This window comes from Dreissena polymorpha, chromosome 7 (genome assembly GCF_020536995.1).
Source record: "Dreissena polymorpha isolate Duluth1 chromosome 7, UMN_Dpol_1.0, whole genome shotgun sequence".
Classification (NCBI taxonomy): Eukaryota; Metazoa; Mollusca; class Bivalvia; order Myida; family Dreissenidae; genus Dreissena; species Dreissena polymorpha.
In genome coordinates, this window is record NC_068361.1 from 97,663,290 (window position 1) to 97,683,595 (window position 20,306).

Genomic DNA, 20,306 nt, shown 5'->3' on the forward strand with positions numbered 1-20,306 from the left:
CTTCATCGCCATCTCCGTACATTGAGAGTGTACACGCTTCTTTAGGTCTTTCTTTATCTTTCAGAATAAAAACAAACGCAAGAAATGAAACGTTTCTTGTCTTAATAAAAATTTATCTCTAGATATACTTATCTGGCGTTTTAATATTCCTTTCAAGAATATATGCCTTAACACAAATAAAAATACAACAATTCTTCTTATATAAATAGGAACCCTATATATTATTTTAGGAAACATAAGCACTACGAAGAAGTTTGGCGAAAATACCCTGTATGAGTACCTGTATTAACTCTGTGGTGTATCGTTGTAGTTTTCCAAAGGCTAGTTTCACATCGTTGTTGGATCTTTTTGCATCGTTAGCAAACTGTATTCTTACTAAAGCATGTTTTCGAACGTGTTGTAACAGGCCGCCCAACCAACTGAAAACATAGGTCAATCGTATAACATGCATGAAAATTTAAAATTAATAATTTCAATGATCCTTTTATCATTCTTTTCCCTTTTTACTTGTGTATTAACAAAATACTTTTTTTCATGTATTATATATTCAGTTAAATATAAAGAACATGTTGTTCAGATCAATGTTCAATCATTTTAACTGGACTTCATCAATCTATATTTTGATGTGTTAAACATGTAATTTCAAATTGAATTAACCACCTCAATTGTTGACTTGTAAAACGCATCAAATTCCAATGAGTCGCTTTAACGATATTTTTCGTTTAAAGAAAGCCTCGTCTTAGGAAATATCCAGTTAAGGCGGAAAGTGTCGAACCAGATTAGCCCGTGCAGACTGCACAGGGTAATCTGGGACGACACTTTACACACATGCATTAATCCCCTCTTAACAGAGAACGACCCATTATATTATACGTAACCTGTAATGTTCTTCCAGTTGTCTTCTCTGACACGCGATGACTGATTTCCGCAGGCCTTCGTGAATTTTCTTCAATCGATCTATCAGCACATTTTTCGAACGCCTGCATTGGCTGGGCTAATATTCATAATCGCGTTAAAATCACACATCGAGGAATAAATTTAATGTTTTTGTTACAAACGTTACACATACATGTACACATATAAGTAGAACTTTATCAATACACACCAATGGACTTGTGTATTGTTTGTGAGTTATTTGTATGCTGAAATTACAACAGTAGAATGTCCATATTTAAATGTACATTAATGTAACTTGCCTCAATGGTACTTAGCTTGAACATCTGATCTTCGTCCGAAATTTCCGGGAAATATGTCTGTATCTTCGTAACAATCTCTTTCCATATTTTATTCTCTTCACCATTACCAAAGCGTTCTTTTTCCTCGGCAAGGTCCCAATTATTTAACACAAACATCATACGGTTTGGATCAATACTTTTTAAAAGTGCCTGCTCGTGTTTCTGACAGAAACTGTTTGCACAATTGCATTAACTGGAATAAAAGGAATTTAATAAACAGTAAAAGTAATAAAACGTTTTGAGAATTCACTGTTTCGTCGACTAACAGTAGAAATTCTTTAATAATGTGGTTCTTTTAACATACTAAATGGTCATTACATAATTCAATTTATACGAGTATTTAATTTATTACTTAACGCAAATTATTGGATTGCCCGGTTAATACCGTCGTTGTAAGAAGCGTTTCTCAATTTGGCGACCCGGGTCAATTCTTACTCCCGGCACATGCGAATTAGATTTGCTTTCAACATACCGTAAAGGTGGGGTTTCCCCCGGGTGCCCCGGAATCCCACACAGCATAAAACCACACAGAACGGACAGTCGTTCTGATTTGTTTAAGCTTTAGTTTAAACTTAGTCCCAGCGTGCGTGAGTCTAGTAACTTACTTAGGAAGGGGTGCTGTTACAAACTCCCCGTCCTAACATGATGCAGTCTTGGGCGCGAAAGGAGCTCACAAACTTTGATGTACACACACCAAACTAGTATTAAAAGAGCAACCAGACAATGAATACATTTGACGGTTGACAGAGATTGTTGAATTCAATATACCTTACAGTCGTAGGCATCATCAAAACTTGCACTGTCTACTACATAAATTAGGATCAACGTATCGCCGACCCATTCTACCATTTGCGTTTGTAATAAGTTTTCTTCTCCATCAATTCTCAGTATGGTAACATTCTCCTGAAAAGTGCGAAGACGTATTGGTTTGTTTAGATTAGTATGCAATCGTTTAATACAATTTTTAATAAATAACGTAACCACGGAATGTATAAAATAAAGAAAAAACAATTACTACGTTTCCAAAGGCTGGCAAATTGCAATACAAATCAATTTGATGTGATGTTTTCCCCTGCATTATGTCACACAATAGGCCTTGAAACGAGTCCGAATCTTTAGGATAAGAATGTCTCTCGCTCGGTCCATTCTCCATTTGAATCACAAAATATTCCTCCACGTCCGACGGTATTGAATGCACACAACAGGTAGTTCCTGGCGAAAGTACACGCGGGTTAGGAATTACATCGCTTCCCAATATAGTTTTCATAAAACTGTTCATACCTGGGTTTGATTTGCCTGAAAACAGGACCAACAGAAAATATTTGCCTGCTCTATACTTATTTAAACCATACGTTTACGGTCTTATATGAATCTTTTAAAGTATAGAGATTCCGAAATATACCACTTATTAATTAAACATCGTCTCCTACTTTTCTAAAGACCTCAGGAGCCAACGGTTATAACAGAAATAACATCAGTGGAATGCAAATAAATTATTTGGTAACTTGATAAATTTGATAAGTTATGGTATATATACGTGTCATTCTTAATAAAACATGAACATAACCATGTCTACCTTACCTGCAACAACTATTGTGCATTTTTCTGAAAGTGCACTGAGCTGATTGTTTAGCTTCGAATCGACGTCGTCATATAATCTTGATAACAAGGTGCACATTTCTTTAGGAAGCTCTTTAACCATATATTTAACATGTTCATATACTTTCGATAAGCTTGCTTTTGCTTGGCGATCAATTACGAAGACATCGCTCATGTCGAATATGGGCTAAATAAAAAAGTCCAATGTGGAAAATCCTTATAAAATGAATTACTTCCCATATAATTAGTGACAGTAGATTTATTCAAGGTTAATATTGTTTTAAATATTTTAAAAAGTGTAAAAAATAATTTGTAATGACAGTATTGCAAAGATTGAAATAACATATTGTTCTTATTTCTGTGATAGATAAATGTTAACTGCTAACTTTGAACACGTTTTTTTCTTGATGCAATACAACATTTGGTTATTTTATAATTCTCGCAGATAGGTTCTATAGCGATGACATATTATTTGTTCTAAAGCTATCATGTATTATCTGTATTTACAATTTCTTTTATTGAAGATTATATACGATGCGATACTTACAAATGTAATGTTAAACAGTAATGCAAGTATTGCTTATAAATTACGTACAATATGTTAAACAGTAATGCAAGCATTGTTTATGAACTACTTACAATATGTTAAAAAGTAATGCAAGCATTGTTTATGAACTACTTACAATATTGCAAGCATTGTTTATGAACTACTTACAATATGTTAAACAGTAATGCAAGCATTGTTTATGAACTACTTACAAATGTAATGTTAAACAGAAATGCAAGCATTGTTTATGAACTACTTACAATATGTTAAACAGTAATGCAAGCATTGTTTATGAACTACTTACAATATGTTAAACAGTAATGCAAGCATTGTTTATGAACTACTTACAATATGTTAAACAGTAATGCAAGCATTGTTTATTAAATACTTACAATCACAGAAAGTGGGTCTTGGTCAACAGGTAGGTCGTCATCATTAACTGAGTCGCTTCCCATGTTCAGTTCTTCTTCTTCGCTGACTGCATGTTTTTGCTTTTCTTTTTTAGGCTTTTTCCGTAGGAATTTGCCAAGAAGTTTTCCAAATGATTTTCCAGAAGTTGCCATTATTTTCGTTAAGTATTTATTTCACAAAAAATAGTCGGTTTTATAATGTTGTATCTATATTTCATTACAATGTAATAGCACGTCCATGTGTTGAGTTAATGAATAAATATCGTTCATGTTCTTATACCACGCACACAAACCGAACATAACACTATTTTGAACATTTTGCAGTGCGTATCATATTGCAAGTTAAGCCATGTGCTTTTCAATACAACCACACACAAAAGATTATTTGCTATCGATACATCGTAATTAACGACCAGCTTTGGTGAATAATGAAGTTACAATCTGAAAACCAGTACATACAAACTGCCTTTGTTCGTATAATGTAATCAAAAATGTATCAACTGCTATTGAAATAAACAGCATTAAGTTCATTCTGCTTTTACCAGCATGAAGTATTGATAATAATTCATAACTAACCCGCGCGAATTATTTGCCGGCGTTGCATGTTAGATTCTTTTGTATCGATTGTATCGACAAGCTTAATACTTGTAAGTTTACCTACAGTAAATTGTCATTTTAAAAAGACAGGCAGCTTAAATATTTACTTATCATGCGGTTGACGAGAATATAGTATTCTAAAAATTTGTTTGAATATATTACACTTGCAATATACTATGCGTTATTTTGCCACATTTTAATGTCCCCCAGTCTATACTATAACTATACTAGCTTTTTGCCCTATCTGTGTGTTGGTTTGTTGGTTTGTTTGCGTCAAACTTTAACATTGGCCTTAACTTTTGCAATATTGAAGATAACAACTTGATATTTGACATGCATGTGTATCTCATAGAGCTGCACATTTTGAGTGCTTAAAGGTCAATTTTAAGGTCATCCTTCAAGGTCAAAGGTCAAATATTTGGGGGACATAGTGTTTCACAAACACATCTTGTTCTTAAATGGTTTTCACTACAGACAATTTAGCGTGAACGTGTGTGAAACATACTGATTCCATACGAGATTATTAATGGACTCTAATGAGAACATGTAGAGCGCCGGCCATTTGAAGGTCTCGGGTTCGAATACCCCGACCGGGGTACTTTTTTCAAAGTTTTATTTTTCTTACTAGGAAACAAAAATAAAATAAAACTGTGAAAAAGTCGGCTTATTCGTCTGGTAATAATTCCCGGTCTTTTCATTATGGAAAACGTGTTTAGAAGTTCAAGCTTTAGAGAAGTAATTCTTTCCTGATCTTGGCAGAAGTCATGTAATTTTTTTCCACTGTGAGATCATTATGAACTTTTCATCATTGTCATATATAAATCATTTGTTTGCACAGTTGAACTATAATGCAGTAAGACTGGGTAATTCTGAATGTCATCGCTTTGCTTTGCAATATGAACTGAGCAATATGAGCTATTTTGGGCCCGATTGCTATCGTTTGCAAATGATGTATTCCATGTAAATTATTATACTTTTAAGCAAATGCTGAAAGTTGAATATGAATAAGATATGTTTTATAAGTTACTGCAACATATAAAATTATCAACTTCGGCATGGGTATGGCCGATTCAATTGTGACAAACAAGGGTGCTTTATAACACAAGTGTGTGGTTTAATTGTCTTTACTTCAATTGTTACCCCTTTTTCATTCACGCATATATAATTCATGTTTGCACAAATATATAGCAAAACAAGTCTTGATTAACTAACATTTATTTTCATAAGCAGGGCTCCTAATAAACAGTGGTACATATGTACGATTGCGTGGGATAAAAAATATCTGTCCTGACAAATAAACCAATAATCTTCTAGTCCGACGAATCAATTCTCAATGTCAACTCTTTCCTTTACAAACTAGCCAGGAAATAGGTTTAAACAATCGAATCGTGTGATGTGTATGGAATTTACTTATAATCAGAGGGGGTAATCAGGTGATAGTCAAAACGGCGACGTCCATGCCGAGACAGTTATTTTTCGCCGTTTTATTCCCTTTATTACATCTGTTTATTTTTTAAATGACGCTAACTTTCCAGCCATACCAGTAAAAAGGTGATTAGCGTTTATTTCGTATTTAAATTCGCTTTATATCTCGACTTTACTCCCCGCAAATTTCTTAAGTGGAGCCCTAATTAGGTCGTCCCGCTAAGAAATTTCGCATCGAGTAAAGTCGAGAAATAGAGCGAATATTACTATGAAATAAAAGCCAGTAACGTTGTTCCTAAAATGACTGGAAAGTGAGCAGAATAACAAAAAATAATACAAAGAAAGAAATTTATCGTCTGAAAAGATATAAACAAAAACTTCGGTAATATTATTGTAAAAGTAAACCGAATCCCGACAATGCTGTCATTTTTTATACATTTAAATTATACTTTGCCAATTCAATTTATAAATAATTCAACTGTTACAGTGAAAAAAAAACAACAATATAATATTGTTGTAGACATTTAATAATTTATCGATGTGTAATACTTAACTAGACCAGCTGATTACCCTTAGAGAAATACAGTATTGTTAAATCGCTCGAGCGTAATAAGGCTCTTAAACGAGTATTTTATGAAGGGTTTTATATGTTCTTTCTAGTCATTTATGTAATATTTAAACATGACTTTAAATTCAGAGTTCTACCCAGGAAGCTATATGGAAGGCTTAATAATACCGTTACCAAAAGATACACAATCGATGTTTAGAATTATCGTGGTATTACACTTGTGTATCCTAGCTTTTAATGACAGTCCTAATTAAACGCATTGAACAGTTCTGTACGGACAAAACCAACAGTATTTGGGGCGCGCAATTCGGATTTAGTAAAGGGCATTCCACATCCGAACAAAATGTTTTATTTTATATTATCATGTTCAGAAAGTGCTCAATTGAAATATGAGGCTCTATTTCATATACTTGGACACGATGACATGTTTTTATTTTAATTATAGCATTGCACTTTGGTAAAAAATGTTTAAAACTGTTTCCGATAAAAACTACCAATAACAGTTTTAAACATGTTTAACCAAAGTGGATTACTACATAGAAAATTACTGAGTATTGTTAAAGACATGTACCCAAAAGTTAAATCTTGTGGTAAGGTATGCTCTACTTAATCTGAATAGTTCAGTTTCTTTATTGGTTTACAAGGGGTTGTGGTGTAAGCTCGTTTGGTGTCATTATTTGTTTAAGCGCTTGAGCTTTATTTACAGTGTAACATTGGTGCAGGCTTATGTATAGCTTGTTTAACTTTGCTTTTATTGAATTAAAGGTACTTCTAAAGAAACTCAGCGATAGTTCGATCTTTTACTTTCATATGGTTGAACATATTGTCTGACTGTAAATACAACATAAACGAAAACATGGTTTTCTGAAAACGTTGGGCGTTCTTAGCAAACGAAACATTGACCTATAGTAGTCAACAATAGAAGTAGTTCGTGATTTCGACTAGATAGGTGCTGCTTTCAATTACACTGGAAACTTTGTGAACACGTTGGACGTCTCAATGAAAAGGCCTTACAAATCTTTAAAGTTATATTTTTCAAATGCGCCGACTTTGATGATCTTTAGCCAAACATTTTGTCAACTATTCGATGCATTTGTCACAACAATAACAATTATTGAGACGTTTTGGGATATAAGAAATTAAAGGAACAAGAAAGAGTTCACCTTTAATTTTATAAAACAATACTAAGAGTAATCAATGCGTTTTATGCTGCAGCTTATGTGGAACTAGGCTGATATTCACTTCGTATCCACATACACATCCGAATAATAAAATACTGGTTTAAAATTAAAGATAGTAGTAATAGTATATGAAGGGTTGTTTATAACGATGCTCTGACAAACAATAGAAAGGGAAAAGAAATTGTTTACACATGAAACAAAATCGCCTAAATGATTCGTGGTTGCGTACGTGTTTAAAAATTACCCGTGAGTTAACAAAAACACATTTCTTGTAAATGCACAGAAATAGATTGCTTTAAGCAATTTTTGCAATAATTGAATTATTTGCAACACACAATTCAATATCCAGTTTTAACAATGTACAGATAATTTAAAATATCGTTTGAATATGAAAAATATTGTGATGTCTCGACTAAAACTTCTATATGTTTCTCTAAGAATGTCAAGCCTTAATTAAGAATTCAAACCAGAAGTTTTAGTGATAATCGCTTTCATAGGAAAGAAAGATATTGTAACTCTTGATTGTAACTCAAGTAACATTGAAGATGAATACCATTTTAATATAACAAACTGGCGGTGAATAGAAGTACTGAAGAAAATATACTTTATGAAAATATTAAACATGAGTCGACAGCAAAACATTGGAGACAGTGGTTAATTGTCATTCTGAAAACCGTCAAAACAGCATCTGATTTAGTTTTGATGTGAATTATGTACGATAATGAGACTTATATATATTCTGCAAGATAAACGAATCGAATATGAACACATATGTTGAGTGAAAAATATAGGGATTATTGAACAAATCTTATTCCTTCCTCCAGTCTTGTATTGATGTCATGTGATATGTTGCAATTCATAACAATACATATAAACCAACATTAAGCACACAAGTAAACAAGACCAACAGTTAATGAAAAGAATTGACGGATGAAACCGATTGAAAAGCCTGCCAGACCTCTCGTTAAAGCCCATACTTAATTACAAAACACACATGTCATTTATCGCGGTTACTTCAGAGAATGTACTTATCATAAAACAACCCTTAGTTCTAACAATTAAGCCACATATCTTGTACGTATGTGGAGTAATGTGGCGAAATTGGAATCAGGGGGCAATATGCCCGATTGACACATATCTTGTTGAGACTTGTTATTAACCAGCACACGTATGTATTTGGTTTTAGTGTTCCCTTACAAAAGAAAACAAAGTACGCAGATGCAATATACCGAAATGAGTATTACTGTTTTCTTTCTTATTTAAATGTACCTATGCTGGTATTGTGTCGTTATTAATCATGTACACTTGCAATGCAACATGACATTGAACATTCTAAATTATCATTAATATTTGTTCAACAAAATGTACGTTCTTACGAATACTTTTGAAAACACTGTATACGTAGTATTGGTCTGTAGAATATGTGTCTTATTGATGCTTAAAATAACTTATACTCTTCAGTATAAAAATAATAATGTATATACAGTTTATACTTTTAAACGACAAGCATTGTCATCAACTTCATATAGTAAACCTCTAAATGTAGCTTTATCCAAACGACGTGCATTAACGCGTTTAACAAACAAGCATTTAATAAAACACGCAGCCTGATATGTGCCCATTAGCCGCTATTAATAATAACATCAACAAATTTGAACTAACCATGTTGTTTTCCACTTTTACAACGTTATGTTTGGTTATCAGTGTCGATGTATCAATCCGGGACCATTTTTATGGCATGTTATTTAAATTGAGAAACAGATAATCTACGTTTTTATCAATTGCTGCTATAACGCATCAGTGAGTTACATAAAACCACCAAAAGCTGATATAAAGCATCCATTTGTTACGTATTCGAATACATTTCTTGCAACAGCAGACCGGCACCAGGTCTCTCCTCTGGGTTTAGCGCCCAACAGCTCTCTACAACACGTGCCAGACCATCGGGCATTGCGTGCTTGGCATCGCAGTCAGGATGCTGTCTGCAGGTTATGGATCGAATCTTTTTCAAATCTATCGCTGCCCGTCTAAGATATAAGGACGAATACAAGTAAATGAATGACAATTCAAATAAACATTTGATAAAGATTTGCGGTTCACAAAACAACGACCTCGTTTAAGACACATACAATAATTAATTTACTTATAACCCGATGCTTTTCCTGGCGGGTATACATTTACATAAACATTTTCTACTTTCGAAAAAGTCGTTAATTAAAAAAAAGCGCATTTCTGTTTAAAAACATGTTCACAGTGAGCAAACGTTTTTACGGATAATAATAAAGACAGGCACTAGAAAGAGTGCCAAGTATTAGTACCAAGTATTAGTGACAAACATACATAAAAGGAATTGGCTTTCGTTTTGATTGCATTGCTTTGATTATAAATCATTTGCTTCAGTTCGGACTAAAAAAAATTAAACATATATTATCATTTGTCGTGATGAAAAGTATTCTAAAATATTATATTGCAATAGGACTGGATTTTACTTAAATATAAATATACAAATAATGATTATATACGAGCATTTTACCATAGCAATTATATACTGTCAGATAATGCCGTGTAAAATATCAATGCCAAAGTGTTTCAGTGGGACTTGAACTAGCGCCAGAACAAAAGCGTACATTTCAATCAGAATTTCAAAAACCACAGAACCGTTATCAACAATGCGCATGTGTATATCGGTGCTTTTTACTTATACTACCACTAATAATTTACGCTAAGCATCGAGTAATACATACTAATTTATATCTTACGAGCCGTTGCTTCGATCCTTTAACAGACTGAAAGCGTGTCAATTATAATTTTATGTTAACAATCCATTATATAAGACCGTTTTGCTACTTCAAAAATAGCATTGCGTTTGCTTCAATAAAGTATAAAATGAACACTTTTGACAGATAACTGTTGAGTGACTGCATTTGCCTTACCTTCCATACCAAAGTTCCCACAGCAGTATTCCCAAATCGAATATATCCGTGTGTTTACCAATGTTTCCTTGTACCACAACTTCTGGAGCCAAAATCCTAGACCCATCATTTATGTTCGTGTCCGGCTTACAGGTCGGTGCACAAAGCTTCACTGTTCCGTTTTGTAACTATGTATAAAGTTATTTTTGCATAAAGTAAGGTGGTTACTCTGTTTAAACAATAATAAACCACTTTAGTATGCGCTCACATGTATAATAAACATCCGTCAACAACATGTTCATGTACGTATCAGTTTGACAGTTTATAGCATTTAAAGGCGATATCTTACCAAAACGCCTTTCATCTGCATTTTTCTATGCGCATAGCCTTTCCCATGAATGAACAACATCGCAGAGCAAACAGCCTGTCCTGTTCGGCCAAAGAACTCGGATGCTTGACCTCTGGATTTTGGTGGTATATTTCTTAACGAAGACAATTGTTTGATAATTGTTCATCGATCAAAATGATCAAACCAATATTCAAAAAGTTTGAACATCACGTTTGCAATTATTGTGAGATATAAGAATATCAGATAGCAGGGTGCAGGATCACGTGACTTTGTGGGAACCGGTAAGTTGTGATTTGTTTTCCAATAACTTTTAAACCATTTTAATTAAGAAGTTTTACTAGTGCATAAAAACAGATTTTATTGCTTTTTATGGAAACGTGAAATACACGAGAATTACTTTATTTAATAAGAATGTGTTCTTGTTTAAAAATTATATGTGTAGTGCATTTATTTATACGGTTATGCTTCACGCAACGTGAAATTTGCAAATGAATTTTAATAACTTGAGAAATTTGCACCTTAACGGTGTGTTTAAATTCTATCCAGCCCGTGTGTAAATCCCTGAAAACCCCGCTGCACCATGGATAGGCATAATTTTTTTTATTGAAAATAAAACAACATACAAGAAATAGTAAGCGTTAGAAATAATTCCATTTAGAAACTTAAGCTTGGTAATAATGATCTCTACGACGATTACTTACCGACACTAATGATATAGATAACGCATTACTTAAGTTGTGTTGCATATGTTTTTTATGTATGTATATGTGTCAGGTCTTGTAATTAAATGTCCTGGAAAAAAAACTTACCCACACTGGAGTTTGGGATTATTAAATACATAATCTTCCAAGTTGGTGTCACATTGTTCGAACAGGAACATCAACCGAAAGTTGCTCAGCTTCTCCCGCTTTCCACCTCCAACCACAGCTGGCAACATGTCAGTGTAACATACTCCCTTGAATCTCACAATGTGCTCGTGATTTAGCCTCCTGTAAAAGATGAACATATATCTCAGTAATTTAACGGTTGACTTGAAGAGTCATTCCATTATTAAAAATGATTGAATTTCGTCGAGTTATTCAATGCCTATTAAATTCTATTTTCTATATCTTTAATGTAATTGAAATCTTAATGAGTCTCATATGTATTGCCTAAATTACCTATATAGCCTTTTAAGGTCAATCAAAATATATGGCGCTATATTCTAGACTGCGTTGTTAAAACACGACCGTAATTTGTTGAAGACTATTAAGTTAAATCAAAGGCGCCACAAAATACACAAAGTTCGAAAGAAAATTGAAAGTTTTTTTTAAAGTAAATCTAAAAGTAAATACATTTAAATAATACTTTGTCCACAGTTTTTACTAAAACACAGCTTAGGCAAAATTACATTTATAATTTGTTTATACCTGAATATTTCTAACTCGACCAAATGGGTAAACATCGTAGTGAATGATGTTTTAATAACTTTTAGTGCTACGTCCTCCTGCAAATATTTAGCTGCATAAACTTCTGAGAAATGTCCGGTACCGATTTCTTTAACACGAGTTATGTCAACACAGTTAACTTTATCACTGGCAAGACATTGTAGCTCAAACAATCTCAATGACGCAATATGGTCTTGAACGATGGTCTTTATATCCGTAAAAACCTCAACAATCTCGCTTGATTCACGCGTGTCCTTCAAAATGGATTCCAAATGCACCCTGTCTGCTTGCACTGATTCTGAAACAATACGGGCACTCATTTGATCTATCCGTTTCGTTAAGATGAAAACGTAATTTGCAAGCACAGTTTTGTCAATTGATTTCCATCTCAAGAATTCTTTCAAAGATTCCTTCAACCACTTGTCCATAAACGGTGATCTGTCTTTCCGAAATTCTTTCAATTTCCTTTCATCATTTACAAATGCTCCGATAGCAACCGGGATGGCAATCAAGGCGGCAACTATGCCAAGTGGTATCCATATAGGTGCTGTAACCGCCATTATTGCCTTTTCACCAGTTGTAAAAAAAGAGGTATCGAAGGTTTCATCAGTCCCTATAGTAATCAATGGTTATCAAATAAAATTACATCAAATAAGGAAACAAGCAATGATGTAGCTCAAAACTAATTTACTGCTTCGTATAAATACATTAATCCCAAACTAAATGGACTCAATGTAGCAAAATTTGATTTTAGCCTTAAACATGAATACTTTTTCTGATATTAAATATGTTGTTTATTCATGCTTTTTTTACATTTTAAGAAGCCAATAAAGGCACTTATGACATAACAAACCTGTGAAATCATTGTCGGGTTCGTTCTCAATATGCACAAGTCGTTCAACGTCTTCAAACTCTTCTCGCAGAGACTGAAATTTCTTTTCAAATTCCTCGTTTATCATTGTTACAGTGCGTTGGTAGTGTTTAGAGTCTTGTTCCCATTTCTGTATTTCTTCTAATATCAGACCCTGGATATACCTCTTCACCTCGGCTCTGATTTTGTCGATGTTATCATATGAAAGGGGCATGTCCTTATTGGCATAAAATCGACTCTTGATATCACTTTGAACACTTGGTTGCTTCAAGTGTGTTTCTAGAAGCAACACCATCTGCGTACAACGTTTTCCTGCCACCGTCTTAAGGTCCACATTCATCTGTCAAACATATAAAAAAACGCTTCCATTACAGCATGTCTTACAAAACTATATAACTGTGCACTATATACAATCATAAAAGCGTATCTTTCAACATAAGTAAAGTAAATCTTCATAATTTAAAAATCATTCACATGATGTACCACTTCGTAGCAAACACTGCGCACGTACCTTTGTGGACTCGGCGATGAATCGCTCCAGCTTTTTAAAAGCTTGCTTCACATCGTCGCTCGTCTTACTCGTATCATTGGCAAACTGTATCCTTACTAATGAATGTTTTCGAACGTGTTGTAGCAGACTTTCCAACCAACTGAGAACCAATAAGAAAAGTTTAATATGTATAAGTACTTATTATATGGATGCGGTCATATAAGCGGTTAGATTATATCACTATTAAGTGATTTGTCATTTATATATTTCATTTAACGAAATATAAACAAATTATAACAACAGCTTCAGTAAACGTTTTGTTTCATTACATGTTCAGGTAATTTAAACTATAAAAAGTGTATCACTTATTATGATATATTCTTAACATAGCATGTACCACAATCGTTATAAACATAACCTGAAATGTTTCTGAAGTTTCCCTTTCTGACTTGCAAGAATTACATTCCGGAATCCTTCAAGAACTTTCTTAAAACGATCGCTCATTACATTTCCAGAACGCCTGCTTCTGCTTGCCTAATATGTATAAACGAAGTGAGGATTGTTAAATAACTGTCTATTAAAGTTGGAGCTTAGCGCTTAGCCATCAACGTTTATAATTTATAACAAATGCGTGTACAGATATAACATTACCAAATATTATTAAATTAATACAATTGGCATAAATGTTTTGGAACTGATATACACTAAATATTTTAGCATCGATACTGTTTTATTATTTATAATTTATAATTTATGTTTGCATAAGACGTGTAGATAACTCGCCTCAGTGGTGCTCAATTTGTAAATTTGATCATGTTCAGAAATTCCTGGGAAATATTTCTGTATCTTCGTAACAATCTCGTTCCATATTCTATTTTCTGCACCAATATCGGAGCGTTCCTTTTTCTCAACCATATCCCAATTATTGCATACAAACATAATGCATTTTGGATCAAAGCTATTTAAATTGCCTACTCGTGCGTCTGACTGCAGATGTTTGCACAGTTGCATCAACTGAAATGCACATCAAATAATCAATTCATTTTGACCATTCGTTTATCAATCATTGCATGTGGTTAAACATATTAGAAATTTTCATATTATTATACATTTGTGAAAACAACATTCATATGTTTATATGAGAGATGTACACATATGAAGTGTGCACCCAAAGTAGTGTTAGTATAAGCAAGTTTAAGTCGACCGAAAATAATATACCTTATTTTCCTGAATACCATCTGAACATGCGCTGTTTACTACATAAATGAGAATTGAAGCATCATCAACCGATTCCATGAACTCTGTCGGCAATATGTTATTTCCTCCAGGATGACTTACAATTGTAACGCTATCCTATAGTGTAAAGGAAGTCATTTATATTTTTGAGTTTACGTTACACATGCATCTTTAAATTTTGAATAGTGTAAAATAAAAGTAAACACATAATATGTATCAAGTATAAAATTACTGTGTTTCCAAACACTGGCAGGTGGCAATACGTTTCTATGCGCTGGGATATGTTCCCTTTCATTTTGTCAGACAATAGACCTTGAAACGCGCCCGGCACTTTAGGATAAGAATATCTCTCGCTCGATCCATTGGTCATTTGAATAACAAAATATCCCTCAGCGTCAGAGGGCACTGTATGCACACAACATATAGTTCCTGGCGAAAGTACATGTGGATTAGGAAGTGTCTCGGATCCCAGAACTGTGTTTATAACACTGTTCATTCCAGAGTTTGACTCGCCTGTAAAAATGAATTTGTATTGTTACTTTCTGTTTAAGTCAATGTTTTGTCATGAAACAGTATACCTGTTTAATTCAAAGTTCAGCACGCAAAAATGTAACGTTCAAGTCAGTATCCTTTACTACCCACGTAATTGATATCGGGCAAATATTATATTATACAAAATGTAGCAAATAGATCATTGTTATAACAAGATGACGATGTTTGCATTTGAACATTTCTCTCTTATTTGAACGAAACAAGACGGTATTTATATGCATGATCAGTAAGGTACTGCATATAAAGCATATGTAAGTAAATATCGTTAAACTATATTATTATTACCTGCAACAACAAGTTTGCATTTCTCTGAAACTAATGTGGCATTCATTTTCAGCTTTGATGAAACATCTCCGTATAGCCTTGACAACAAACTTGACAATTCTTTGGGAAGTTCATTAACCATCTGTATAACTTGTCCATATATTTTCAATAAGCTTTCTTTTGCCTCGTTGTCGGTAATGAAGATTTCTTTCATGTTGTTTAGAACCTAAACATTAATTTTGTATGGCCTGACATAACTTTCTTTTAAAAGCATGGTACTTAAATTATAAATTGAAATCACTATGTTTGCATAAAGCAAGCAATATTGCTTTTTTGAAAGCGGGTTGTTTTTATTGCCAGAAACATTCTATCAGACGGATCCAGGTTTTGCCATAAACAATTTTCTATTCCCAAGCAACACATATACCGATAATGCTATCAACAACGTTTTGTACAATACCTTGATAGCTTTGGACGAAATACACAGCTCAAATAACGACTTTGGACGAGTCGAGTTGCAAGACAAGTGTCAGCATTCAAGTTAACTAATGTTTTCATCATAAACATATATCGCTGTATTGTACACGACGATGTTTAATCATGTTTGTACTAGAGTTCACAGCTGTGTAATGGGCGATCGCTCGCGTAATTAAGTAAGGTTGTGATACTTAAGTTGCAAATATCTTTTAGTTAACCTCCGAGGATTATTAAGAAATTCGTGTTTAAGTATGTTTTAGCTATGTGTATAACTATAACATATTTGACGGTCGAGTGGTTCGAATACAGTCGATGGGTGTATAACGGATAGCTAAGGACTTCGAGTCTCATTTCAACGTAAACACCAAGCATTCAGTAATAAAACTATTAAACCTAGATAGACACATGTCTTTCCTATTGAAAAATGCCAGCGGTTTTAAATTTCCGAAAATGATTATTTGTTTACAGCGCGAATTTCATGGTCCACTGATTCAGCCATTACCGGATCGCTTAGGTCTTTATCGGATTACATGTGTATCGTGTTATTTCTTGAAATTTGACACAGCATTTGTAAAAAATAATTGCAATATATGTACATTGCCAGAAAGGAAATTCATTTCTGCGTTTAATAAGACCAAATTCATGGAAATCGCTGCACAATTGATGAAGTAATTGCTGTTCAAAGCGATGACCCTATATTCGGGTCATTTTGAGTTGAATCTTTATATAGATTTGAGTGCGGAAAATATGTTTTCAGAGAAATCGATTTTTCGTTATAATTTGATTATTTTTCATTAAAAAATGCTGTTTATACTTATTAATATCATAGCCACACGCTTACCACATGTGTATTGGACAACTTCAAGTGGGTTTATATTTATTTTGAGACAATCCTCACATTCCTGAATATGGGTCACCACATGTCCGTTATTCACTAAATCCCGAGTTGCAGCTTTCATGCTTATTTTATATGGTACGCATCAATTTGGTTTCTGAGCATTCTTACTTTTGTAAAGGACACATAATACTAAAATATTACATCAATGAACATTATGTTTACCAAACAAAATCTGCAAAATTCAAGAAACCATTCGTCTGCACTTTTCCTGTCGTCACAAAAACGGTGCGTACATAACGTGACCTTGTTTTGCTTTCGAAAAAAGAAACAGTTGTAAACATTGACACACATCAACAAAAACATGAATCGACTTAACAATGATAGGCTATGTGTATTCAATTAATAGAAAACTATAAATCTTAACATAAATAAAAGTATTTTGCAAAAAACGTTTAAGCTATCCGTTACTCACTAAAATCCGCTATACACCAATCGACTGTATATATAAGGTACATAATAAACTGTACTATCATGAATTGTTAAAGAAGAAAATTAAATTAATCTAGAATCACAAAAATGTACACGCTTTCGACAATCATAAACAAAAGCATGTGCTTTTCTTGTACAACAGGTGAACTTGCGATTACCGATGCGATAATTGTATTTAAATAAATAATTAAAAATATTTAAATTAAATTTGTATTTGCCAATGCTTTTGATATCCTGTCTTTGACATTGGTAAACGACATCTCGTGAATAATTAAGTTTCATATGACTAAAACTGTTGAACACAATGAATCGATCTGCATAAATGACCTACTTACGTGTTCTTCTTCGTCATCTACAGACGTACTCCCCGATTCTAATTCTTTGCTGATTGTGCGTTCCGTTCGCATTGTATCCCCACCTACTTCACTCAACGATTTCCTGGAAGTTGCCATTATTCAATTCCAAGCGTTCCGTTCACAAAACATGTCTGTTCAACAAAGCGTTAAAATTATGCTACGTGCACATGTGAACTAATACCACCGGCTATGCACGTTGAGTTTCTTAAGTTATAAATAAATCGACAGCTTAACTATTTGAATCAAAAACATCGTGTTTAAAACATCGCAAGTCTAAGAACTCCAACTGATAACAACCTTCTATATGAGAATGGTGCAAGTTTAGATTGACTTATCGGTTTTTATGACAAATTTCTGGTGCAGAATGCAAACGAGGCTTAAAACCCAGATTACCTTGGCAAGTGTACTCTTTCAAGGCAGGAGAAACAAAAATGTACCAACTGCTTTTAAAAACAAACGCAGCTAGTAACTTCTGGTTTCTTAGGTCTTGAAATATCGATCGAAATGCATAGCGAATATAATCTCGTACTTGTTTATAAAAAATACTACCAATTATTTTATCAAGTGAGACTGGTACTGCTGGTGAACTATTTGCACAAACCTATTATCACTTGAAACCGGGAACATGCGACAAATAACGAGATCTAATTTACCTGCACAACGAGGATCATATTACTGGACTGACAAAGGTTTAAGCAAGATCCGCTTTATCGCGTTATCGACCCTTCTGCCTGCACTCTGTCATTAGTGCGGTGCGGTGTATATAATATTGTGGTTTTATTTAAAGTGTTTTGAGAAGTTTATTTGTCGCGTAGACTGTGTTAAGTGATATGCTTCTTTATCCAACCCAAGGAGTTTAGTTAAAGCAGATAGTATATATATACTCCAAAATGCACGTCCTTTAACACATTTATGCCTAGCGCCTAGAAAAAAGGCCTTGGCAAACAGCGTTGACCCAGATGAGACGCCGCATGATGCGGCGGCTCATCAGGGTCTGCGCTGTTTGCTTAAAGGAATTTCTGTAAGAGATTTTCTAAACATAGAAATAAATATACTAGACATCCCTAATTTCGGAAATAAATTGAGCCAATTAAGAAGGACGGGAGAGTCCACTAGGCATAAATGGGTTAATGTTTAAGTTAGTAAAATCATGATTATATGACGTTTGCAATATTTACCAACACTGTTTAACAATAAATAAAAAACAAATGGAATCAAGATTATCGTGGGCACTAAGGCGCTAACCCGAGACAGGAATAAACTAAATTATTGTGAGAGAGTTGAGATCAAAACAATGAAAGATCATCATGAATCATCACTATTCAATTTCTATGATCACTTTTATAAACTCAGCTGAGAAACCATCCGAAAACATCCGTTTTTACGATGTAAATAAAGATTGGACAAAAAGGTTACATCTAGAGTTTTAACATAGACAAATTGTATTGACCTGTTGACATAGTTCTCATAAACCAGTTTCAACTTCAGACGAGATTTCATTTGGAAAAATGATCTGACCCGGATTTATGACGATTGGTCAATGTATTTGGCAAAGAGAGAATTATCAATTTTTCACGAAAGTCATTTTTAGGAAAACTCCCTCCTGGCGGCCAGTTATTTCAACGAACCGAAACTAATTTCGGCCGATAAATCATAAGAGCATTTTTGTTAATGTGACTTCAAGAGTGTTCAGGTGCTTACATTAGTAAAGGATATCGAAGGGTGCTGAATTGTACCAGATAGATAACCGGGCCAGTCTTGTCATAGTTGCCGATATCTATGAACTTTCATGTTTTAACATTAAGATTGTAAAACATATTATATTTATAATCTAATCAATATGTGCTATATTATATCACTGTAATCCATTTAAAATCACAATCTTATGAAATATTTGTAATATTTAAATTTTCACTTTAACTTATTCAATAATTTTAATAAATCATAATTAATAAAGTTTTAATTAATTTCAATTAACAAAATTTTAAAATAACTATTGCATATTGTTTAAAACAACTAGTGCATATTGTTTAAAATAACTATTGCATATTGTTTAGAATAACTATTGTACATTGTTAGAAATACTTAAGGAATTGTGCAGTTCATATCACGCATTAAGCCCAGTTTTCACAAAACCACACCGGAATACTTTTTTGTTCCAGGTGAGCTACAAACTCTATCATATTGATGTACTATAAGAAAACAGCTTACTAAGCTAACAAAGAATAGCACATTCCAATCTAAATTGTTTACCAAATCAAGAACGCAAACGTAAGCAGTAGAAACTTCTAGAAAGTTCCATGACCAAGGGTTAACAACTTTGACCCAAACAAATATAAAAAAGAAGGTGAATCAATGTACTGCGTGAGACCACGTAGGATCACGTGAGTAACGTATTTGGGAAAGTCTGATCAAATTTCAGCTGCCACCGAAAAAAATATTTAAGATAACCTGTGCGCGACTGAAGTACAGTGTTTTCTGGA

The 20,306-nt window shown here is 33.6% G+C and overlaps 2 protein-coding genes and 2 long non-coding RNA genes across 4 annotated transcripts; all 4 read right to left on the reverse strand.

The window, feature by feature from the left end:
* Nucleotides 1-2,459: 2,459 nt before the first annotated feature.
* LOC127839397 (uncharacterized) lies at nt 2,460-3,792 on the reverse strand. The gene is made up of 3 exons (XR_008030327.1): nt 3,774-3,792; nt 2,817-3,021; nt 2,460-2,531 (listed from the first exon to the last, which is right to left on the reverse strand). It is a non-coding gene; the product is annotated as an uncharacterized LOC127839397 (long non-coding RNA).
* Nucleotides 3,793-9,408: 5,616 nt separating this feature from the next.
* Nucleotides 9,409-13,461, reverse strand: LOC127839941 (uncharacterized). The gene is made up of 6 exons (XM_052368334.1): nt 13,104-13,461; nt 12,233-12,863; nt 11,633-11,812; nt 10,824-10,956; nt 10,496-10,662; nt 9,409-9,589 (listed from the first exon to the last, which is right to left on the reverse strand). The coding sequence occupies exons 1-6, from the start codon at nt 13,459-13,461 to the stop codon at nt 9,409-9,411; spliced, it is 1,650 nt and encodes a 549-aa protein (XP_052224294.1).
* Nucleotides 13,462-13,693: 232 nt separating this feature from the next.
* Nucleotides 13,694-14,147, reverse strand: LOC127839398 (uncharacterized). The gene is made up of 2 exons (XR_008030328.1): nt 14,030-14,147; nt 13,694-13,771 (listed from the first exon to the last, which is right to left on the reverse strand). It is a non-coding gene; the product is annotated as an uncharacterized LOC127839398 (long non-coding RNA).
* A 474-nt stretch (nt 14,148-14,621) lies between these two features.
* On the reverse strand, nt 14,622-18,111 carry LOC127839942 (uncharacterized). The gene is made up of 4 exons (XM_052368335.1): nt 17,803-18,111; nt 15,685-15,889; nt 15,093-15,360; nt 14,622-14,625 (listed from the first exon to the last, which is right to left on the reverse strand). Exons 1-4 carry the CDS (start codon nt 17,917-17,919, stop codon nt 14,622-14,624), a joined length of 594 nt encoding a protein of 197 aa, XP_052224295.1. The 5' UTR covers nt 17,920-18,111.
* Nucleotides 18,112-20,306: the final 2,195 nt, after the last annotated feature.